Source organism: Equus quagga, unplaced genomic scaffold, assembly GCF_021613505.1.
Source record: "Equus quagga isolate Etosha38 unplaced genomic scaffold, UCLA_HA_Equagga_1.0 80801_RagTag, whole genome shotgun sequence".
In the NCBI taxonomy this organism is placed as follows: Eukaryota; Metazoa; Chordata; class Mammalia; order Perissodactyla; family Equidae; genus Equus; species Equus quagga.
In genome coordinates this window covers 1-9,148 of record NW_025803301.1, presented here as the reverse complement: position 1 = coordinate 9,148, position 9,148 = coordinate 1, and the positions used below count along the sequence as shown (strand labels likewise).

Below are 9,148 nucleotides of genomic sequence, written 5' to 3'. Positions count from 1 at the left end.
ACGAGGAGCTCCTTGCTGGTGTAGAGGCAGGACAGGATGTCATTGTACTCTTCCAGCCAAAAGGCCAGGTCCGCCATGCTGCCCTGGGCTAATTTTGGGAGGGGCTGGGGGGGCCAGGTGGTCAGGCCTTGGAGCTCTCTGGCCTGGGCCGCAGCTGGTCACGAGCTTCAGAGGAATGAAGGAGAAAGGAGAAAGGCAGTGTGGCCAGCCTCCCTGGCCAGCAGCTGCTTACGGCTGGTACCCCGAGGGTCCACTGTGTGCTAGCACAGTGCTGCCCGATTACGTGCACAGTCTCCTGTCGACCTCACAGCAGCACCAGGAGATGGGAACTGTCGCTGAGGCAACTGAAGCCTGAGGGGTGAAGTGACTTACTCAGGACCCTGCCCATGGCAGAGGTGGAGCTGCTGTGGAATCCAGAGCCCCGTCTTCTTGCTTCTCCCTCCTTTGACCCCATTCCCCTCTCTGCGCCCTTGTTAATGGCACCTCCTTCCTACCCGCTCAGAGGCTTCCTGTCCACCATTCCATGGGGACAGGAGTCGGGCAGCCAGCCTCGTCCCTTCTCTGGGCCTCGGTTTCCCCATCTGAGGGGTCCCTGCCCTTTTGTTGGAGCCCCATCTTTGCTCACGGGACACACAGCCCTGTGGCCTCTCCTGCTCTCCAGGGCGGAGGCAGGACTCCTCGGCTCAGCAGGAGCTCCCGAGGGCGGGGCCTGCCGGGTCTCCCCTTTCTTCTCCCTCCTTCTCTCTCCCCTAACACCTCCTTTGCCTGCTCCTCCTCCTCCCCTTTTGGCCTCCTATCCCGAGGAGCTCCCCTCTCAGTCTCCTCTTTGCCCGTCCTCCCCCAGACCAGTGGATGTCCCGGGAGGGTCTGCCCCGGCAGGGGGCCGGCTCACCTGGACCTGCATCAGGATGGCCTCCTCCGTGAGCTCTGTGGTGGTGACATGGTACTGGAAGTCTTCTGGGCCCGAGATGGTCGGGGCTACAGTGAGGAAATGAAACTGGGGCTCAGCCTTTCTGGGGGGCGGATGGGGAGGCAGCAAAAGCGGGAGAAAGTCGTTCTCCCTCTCTGCTTAGCTTTAAGCTCCTCGTGGGCTGGGCCTGTGCTTCTTGTAATGATGAACATTTATTGATAATAACTTTGTGCCGGGTTCTATGTATTATCACCGCAGCCCACGTGCAGGCCGACGGCGAATCCCATTCCACAGACTGGGAAACCCAGGCCGAGGGGGGCGGAAATGACTCACCAAGGTCAGAGGGCATATGCCCTTTTCTCCCCCACTAGAAGGCAGGCTCCCTGTGGGCAGGCCCTGTCGGTGTTGTTTCCCGTTGGTCTCCCAGAGCCTAAGAGAGTTCCCGGCGCACAGTTGGGGGACAGCAGCTAAGCTCCCTCCTCAGCCAGGAGCTACGTACCCAGAGTGATGCGCAACACGTCCTCCAGCAGCGAGTTGAGCAGGGTCGTGGCCAGGGGGCACACCTGGAGGGAAGGCATGGGGTCCTCGTTGGGGTCGGGGTGAGGTCTAGGGGCTCTCCCTCAGGATCACACCCCTCTCCCAGGGGGCGGGGGAGCATGAGCTACTCACCATCTTCTGCAGGAAGAAAGGCAGCGTCTTGTCCAGGACGCCAGTCATCACCTTTAGAGCTTCGTTCACCAGGAAGGGGTTCATCCTAGGGCAGGGGAGCCGTGGGGTCTGAGATGCCACCGAAGGGGAGACTGAGGCCAGAGGAGGGGGTCTCGGGCAGGGCTGAGGAAGGCCCAGACAGGCCTGCGTAACTTGGAAGCTCAGAGGGCCTGCTTCCTTCTCACCTGGTGTCTCTCTCTTCTCTCTCCTCACTTTCCTTTTCTGTTTTTCCCTCCTTCTTGCTTTCTCTCTCCCTGACTTTCTCCTACAATTCTTTATTCCTTCTTGATTCTCCCTCTCTGCCTCTCTCCCTTTATTTCTCTCTCTGATAAAGATCTCTGGGATTTTCAAGGAAGGAGAGATCACACCTGGCAGTGGAAGTCATGGCAGGCTTCCTGGAGGAGGTAGCTTTTGTGCTGGGTAAATATAAGCATCATAGATAGTGGCCACCTTGTGCAGCAGGTTCTGTGCTAAGTGGGTCACATGGGTTGGCTCATGTCTTCCCCACAACCACCCCATGTTGGCTGGGTTCTGTGAACAATCCCATTTTACTGGTAAGGAAACGGAGGCTCCTAGACGTCAAATAGCTTGGCCAGGGCCCCAGTGTTGGGAAGCAGTCAAGCTGAGATTTGACCTGGGTGGACGCATCATGCTCTTAGCCATGACATTCAGCATGGAGGCAGGAGATGCTGGTGCGTGGTGTGTGCAGCTGTGGCCTGAGCCTGTCCCTGATGTCCTTGGTGACTGTAGACAGCGAGGCTGGGAGAGGCAGCCCCAGCCCTGTGTCTCAGCGAGGGGCTGAGCAGCCGCTGTGGGGCAGGAAGGCTGGGCACCTTCCTCTGCCCGGTGGGCGCGCAGGAGTGGGCAGGTACTCACTTCTCCAGGACCTCGATGCTCAGGTTCCCTGGTGGGGTGTGGCAGTCGTCGAAGGCCACGCGGGTCTTGTTCCCTGTCTGTTCCAGCCGTACCCCGATGCGGATGTTCTTGATGACGCTGAACCGCAGGATCCTGCAGGGGCAGCGTATCTAGGCCGCTCCAAGCCACAGCCCAAGGTCGAGGCCATAAGTCACAGGCCAGTGGCCTGCGGTGGCACGGAGGGCTCAAGTGAGAAACTAGGGGAGTTCATTAAAAGTAGAGTTCACACTGTGGAAAACCTGAAAAATCTGACAACACCGGGCCAGTGTCCTCACAGGTGGGCATCACCTGGGGCTGACGGTGACCTCGAGATGGGCCACAGGCTCCTCAGTTTGCCACCGTCCTCAACAGGCCAGGAGTCAAGTTGTGTTTTTACTGCACACCATTACAAGGCGACGGTGTGTTTACCATCCAGCAGAGAAATAGTTCTCTGGGCCCACGTCTCTATCCCAGAGACATTTTCCTGCACTTACTTCTCTGTTAAAAAGGGAAGCTAAACGAAGAAAGCCATACTTTACAAGAAAAACAGGAGTGGACACATTCCTAAAGGGCATTTAAGAATATTTCTGTTTCAGGGGCCGGCTCTGTGGCCGAGTGGTTAAGTTCACGCGCTCTGCTGTGGCGGCCCAGGGTTTCACCGGTTCGGATCCTGGGTGCGGACATGGCAGCACTCGTCAGGCCACGCTGAGGCAGTGTCCCACATGCCACATCTAGAAGGACCCACAACTAAAAATATACAACTATGTACCGAGGGGCTCTGGGGAGAAAAAGGAAAAATAAAATCTTCAAAAAAAAAAAAAGAATATTCCCGTTTCACATGCAAACACCACCTGAATCGCTCCCTCTGTTGGCTGTCGAGTTTGCAACCCCGGGTCGGTGTCCTCGTGCTTTGTCTAGTGTCCCGTCTGAACTCTCAGACAGGCAGTGAGCTCCTCTCACAGCAGCCGCGTGTACTTGGGGACTCGATCACACCCATTTTATAGATGAGGAAACTGAGGCCCAGGGAAGAGAGGCCCTTGCTCAAGTCGCCTGGATGGTCAGTGGGATTGGAGTCCAGGTGCACTGCACTCCAAGGTGAGCCTGGACCAGACCCTCCAGAGATATTCCCGTTAACACGTCCGCCTTTTACTCAGATGGGGCACACGTCCCCAGCAGGGAGGTCAGGGGGGTTTATCTCAGCCTCTGCCACTGACTCACTGTGTGATCCTGGGCAGGTCCCTCTCTCACTCTGTGCCGCAGTTTCCCTTCCCTGTCAGTAAAATTGGCTTTGAAACATGCCCAAGTAGAAAGGACTTTTGCGACCCGTATGGTGACCTGGGCAGGAGGCTTTGCCAGCCCTGCATGGCTGTTCTTGAGTTACGGCAATGAAGGCTGGGCTGCCTGGCACTGAGGGGGTGGGGAGGAGGCGCCCAGTGTACCCACCTCTGGAGGGACAGGTACAGTTTAGTCTGCAGTGTGACCTGGAACAGGCTGTCGCTTAGGATTTGCAGGGTGACCTCAGGTCCTTTGGCATCTTCTATGATCAACCTGTGAGAGGTACGGGAGGTGCTGGTGTGGCCTGATGAGGCCGCTATGACTCTGTGGAGTGTGTGTGTCTGGGTTAATGAGAATGGAGGGGACCCCAGGATGGGTGGGGGGCAGCGTTGGAACAACGCCTTCCCTGACTCCTGGCCCAGCTGCAGAACGGTGGGCTCCAGTTCCAGCCCCCAAGCCTTGAAGACCTGGGTGGGTCTCCTCCCTTCTCTAGGCCTCCGGGTCACCTTCTACAGAATGGGGAGAAAACACGGGAGGAGCTGTCTAAGGCTATTTAACCAGTCTGAATTCAAGTACAAGTGCTTTGCAAAAGAGAAGCAAGCAGGCGAGAGCCAGAGAAGGCAAGAAGGTTGGTGATCCCATCGTCATCCGCTCAGGGCCGCCTTCCCTGCTGAGCATCCGGAAGGAGGACGTGAGCCTTCTGCTCCCTCTGGTGGCCTCAGGTCCAGCGTCTCCCTGAGCTGGGAGGAGCCCAGAGTTTTCTGTACTTTTGAACGTTAGCTACGAGCTGGTGACTCATCTGGTACCCACCGGAAGGGGCAGCAGACCACCCAGAGCTAGGGGAGAGGCATCGAGAAGATGCTTTCTCACAGTGCTTAGAAGGAAACAAGCCTGCCGACACCTCCACCTTGGACTTCCAGCCTCCGGAACTGCGACACAAGGCGTTTCTGTGGTTTGGGCCGCTCAGTTTGTTGCACTTTGTTATGGCAGTTCTAGCAAACCAATGCAGTCAGAAAACCTAGATTTTGATGGAAACCTTCTTAACTTTAAAATGTCGTCAGTTCATTTAAAACACTGTGCCAGTTTGCAGTGCCAGGTGCAGGCTGAATGTGGAGGCTGGAGGGCTGCCACACCGAGGGCCCTTTTAGACTCTGCTTTGTTCCTTGGAAGATTCCAAGTGGCTTAGAGAGGCTGAGGACAATGCAAATGCCCTTGCTGAGCACTTTCTGGGCTGTAGAGAACCTCCAGGGACACCCAGGGCTCCCACCCACAGGGGTTCACCTGCCAGGGAACCCCATGGCTCAGGGACACAGCCGGGCCTGGGGGAGGAAAGGCCGGAGGCGGCACCCGCAGCTCACCCGCCCGCCTGGAACAGCTCCTCCAGCAGTGGGAGGCTCTTTCCGGAGAGCAGGTCCCCGACCAGCGACAGGTCAAGCCTGCTGCTCTTCCTGGAGAGGCCTTCTCTCACGAAGGGCAGGTGGTCCAGGATGGGGACGCCTTCATCTGCAGCCTCCGTCACAGGAATCCTGGTCACGCGGTCCAGGATGCGCTGTTCCGAGAACAGGTCTGAAATATCTAAGGACACAAGCCCCTCCTCAGTGTGGGGCTCGCCCTTCATTCAGTCACTCAATACACACCCAATAGCATTTGAGTGGCTCTGAGTCAGCAATCTAGATGGTCATTTAGCAGCAAGTACTTATTACGTGCTTACTCTCTTCCTGGCCCAGGGAACAGGAGCAGTGTGGCTCCGCCCCCATGGAGGGCGCTTCTAGAAAGGGAGATGGGCAACAACCGAACAATCAGATAAGCAAAAGCAAACAAGGCAATATTCAAAGTGATAAGGGCTACAAAGAAAGTAAAATGGGGTTGAGTTGGAGCATGACTTGGGGGGGGGTCTACTTTAGATAGGGTGGTCAGAGAGAGCCTTTCTGAGGAGGAGGCATTTGAGCAGAGACCTGAACAAAGTGAAGGAATCCACTATTACAAGGTCTGGGAGGAGAGGCAGTGGGAACAGCATGTGCAAAGTCCCTGAGGTGGTAATGAACCTGGTGAGTTTAGGAAACTGAAAGATCAGTGAGGTTGGGCTGTGGTGAATGGGGGGAGGTGGACGGACAACAAGAAACTTGTGGTCAAGAGGGAGAGAGACAAACAGAAAGACAGAGGGATAGACAGGAGAAGAACAATACACTTGGATAACGCAATAGATGAGGCTTCACCAAAGGGCTATGGGAGCCTGGAGGAAGGAGACTCCTTCTGCCTGGGGAAGTTGGGAGGGATTCCCACCACAGGGACTGTTAGAGCTTTGCCTGAAAGCGTGAGTCAGAATTCACCATGCTGGGAAGGAGGGAGGGAGCATTGTAGGCGGAAAGGAAGGAGGCTGGGAAGTCCATGGGCGAAGTCAGGGCAGGTGGTGGTGGAAGAGGCTGGAGGTGCAGGGTCTGGAATGCCAGGATGAGGCACTTATGGTAGTGGGGAGCCACAGCAAGTGTTAGAGCAGGGGAAGGGGAGTCAGCACTAGCAAATTCTGCCTCTGGTGAGGGGGAGGCCAGAAGAAGAGCAGTCTTGGGGAGGTGGTGCCGTCTCCCACCCCTGCCCCTCCCTGAGTTCCTGCCTCTCGCATTCCACTCCTTAAATTTTACCTGTCTCCAGCTGATCCTTGCTGACCCGCAGGAAGAGCAGGTGCCGGGCCTGCCCTTGAGCCTGGGGCAGCAGCCCCCAGCATAGCAGTGACCCCCAGAACAGCAGCATCCTCCCCGCCAGGACCTGCAAACACAGAGCTGGGAATCCCAGTGGCCACCTCCATGTCCCCAGGGGGGACCCACTGCCCAGCATCTCCAGTTCTGCCTCTCCTAGAACCGTCTCCCCAGCCCTCCTTCCCTCTCTTCTCCCCCTGGCTCCAGGTCGCTCATCCTTAAACACAGCCTCCACTTCCCACCACCTCACATGAGTGCTTTCAATTCCCTCTACCTGGAGTGCCCTCCCCCTTATGTGGGCTGGCTTCAAATCCGGGATCTGCCACTTCCTGACTGCGCGACCCTGAGCAAGTTCCTTGACCTCTCTGTGCCTCAGTTTTCTCAGCTTAAAATGGGAGTAAACATAGGTTGTTGTGAGGAATACATTCAACAATAGGCACAAAGCACTTAGCAAGCAGTGTGCCCAACAGCTGCTACTGTGGCTAGTAATGCTGTGAGCTGTTAAAAGATGGAGCACTCCTTTTTAACCGTGGGGGTTTCTGGATCTTGAGGAAGACAGGAGACAGGGGTCCTTGGGGAGGCGCCATAGTATTTCAACCAGTACATTTGTACTGACTCCTACTAGCTGAACTTCAGCCCTGCCCAGCTGGCCAAAAGGGCATAGTTGGGACCCCAGAGCCTGCAAGCAGGGAGCTCTCCGGGTGGGCAAGGGTGTGCCACCAGGACACGTGGCCTCCGGAACTGCAAGGCGGGGACCAGCCGGGATGCAGACCTCTCCAGGCAGACACCAGAATAAGCAGGGCCATCGAGGAGCCACCACGGCACCCCGTCCCCTCAATGCCACATCCATGAAGAAGCCCCCAAGGGCAAATGCTGCCCCTGAGCGAGAAGACCCCTGAGGTGGCTGAGCCCACCCTGGAGCGCCTGAGCCGATCCTGGCATTGCCTTGAATCGGCGACATCTGGTGTTTTGCCGCTTGGTGGCGCAGGAGCTCAGAACAGCGATTCACTAGGTCATAGAAAAAGGAAAGTTTTTGTTTGTTTGCCGATATGAATTTTGGACTGGGAAATCTGGACTCAGGGCCTTAGCGGTTATATCTTGCTTAATGGCTATTCTTAAATTCACCCGCTGTTTGTCTCACCAGCGTGTTGTCAGGCCCTGGACCAGGGTCTGTTGTCAATCCTTCACCAAAGTCAGGCCTCTCCTCCCTTCCTGCCCTGGGCCCTCACTCTGCCCTCCAGCCCGCTCCACCTCTTGCCTTGAATCATCCACACCAGCCCCACTGCTACTTGAGTCCTCGCTGTGTGAGTCTCAGGCACCACGCTGAGAGCTGTACAAGCTTCGTCACGTCATCGAGTCCTCACCACAACGGTCTGGGATCATTGACAGCAGGCCCGTTTTACGGATGACAAAACTGAAGCTCAGAGAGGAGAAGTGAATTGCCCACGGTCACACAGGTAGTAGGTGGCAGAGCCTTGATTGGAACCCAGGTGAGCCTGATGCTAAGAATCTAGGCACCACTTCACCACGTTATCATGGGTGCTCAAGAGACATTTGGGAAGTGCCCATGTCAGCCTCCTGCTCTCACCTCTCCAAGAATAGGGCTGTCCCGATCGCTCTCTGGCCTCTGTCTCCAGCTTCCCAGAAAGACATGACTTTTATAACCTGAGCTTGAAGCCTGTGTGGGTGGACATGTGGGCAGGAAGCCCAGCCCCGTGGCTGGGGCTTGTGCTCAGGGGAGCTCTTCAGGAGAGGGGAGGTCCTCTTGGCCCTGGGCGGCAAGGAGCTTCTGGCCAAAACTGATCGGGCCCATCACTAAGGCCTGAGGGCTAGGCTCTGGGACCGGGCCAACAGAACCCACAGAGGAAGTGGGTGAGGGCCCTGTGGTTTTGGGGTGGGCCCTTTCCCTTGGGAACAGCAAAGCTGCAGGGCCTGGGGCAGGGCTCCAGCTCTCGGGAGGGGCCTGAGAAGGCTCCTAATACAGGATGTGGCAGTCACAGAACCCAAGGGATAAAGGTGTGTATGGGAGCAGGGGGGAGGAGAGCAGTTGAGGGGTAGAGGCATGGCTGGGAGGGGCCTAGTGACCAGGGACCAGGAAGGTGGTGGAGTCTTGGAGTTCCCCCCCGGGGCTCCTGCCTTAGGGGTGCATGGGTGGCAGTTGTGTTTCAAAGCCCAAATGGAAGGAGGCCAGCACAGAAGACAACCCCTTTCCTTTATGGGACATGGAGACCCAAGGGGGAGTGATGAAGGAGCAGAGTAGAGGGAGGCAGTGTAGGGTAGTGGTTAGGGGCTGCTTGGTAGTCGTGTTGAGTTGTCAGAGCCTTGGTTTCTTCATTTGCCCAGTGGGGGTCCAGGGGCTGTGGGGAAGGATGGGTGAGTGAACTCTCAGCCCGGCACCTGCACAGAGCAAATGCTTGTCTTGGTTTAGGTCCCCAGAAGCAGACCCTGAGACCAGGATTTGAGAGCAGGGAGCTGATTTGGGCGCTGAACCTGGGAGGCACTGGTAAGGGAGGGAAAGTGAGGCGGGGAAGGAGGAGCCCATAAAGGTGTGTCATCAAGCAAGTGGTCCCGCGGGCATCTTGGGCTCAGGCCCGCTGGGGCGCTGTGGGAGCCAGTGTGGTGCTGTTCCCTGCCCCTGAGGGGGGAGGAGGCGGGGTTGTTTATTCAG

At 56.9% G+C, this 9,148-nt stretch overlaps 1 protein-coding gene across 1 annotated transcript; it reads right to left on the bottom strand.

The window, feature by feature from the left end:
- Positions 1-5: 5 nt before the first annotated feature.
- LOC124234489 (BPI fold-containing family A member 1-like) lies at positions 6-8,217 on the bottom strand (the record flags this gene model as incomplete). The annotated part of the gene is given in 10 exon segments (XM_046651838.1): positions 6-110; positions 112-165; positions 893-978; positions 1,410-1,473; positions 1,580-1,664; positions 2,495-2,626; positions 3,956-4,060; positions 5,146-5,362; positions 6,427-6,550; positions 8,069-8,217. Coding segments are annotated over 9 exon segments (957 nt in total), but the record flags the coding sequence as incomplete, so codon positions are not given.
- Between the last annotated feature and the right edge of the window lie 931 nt (positions 8,218-9,148).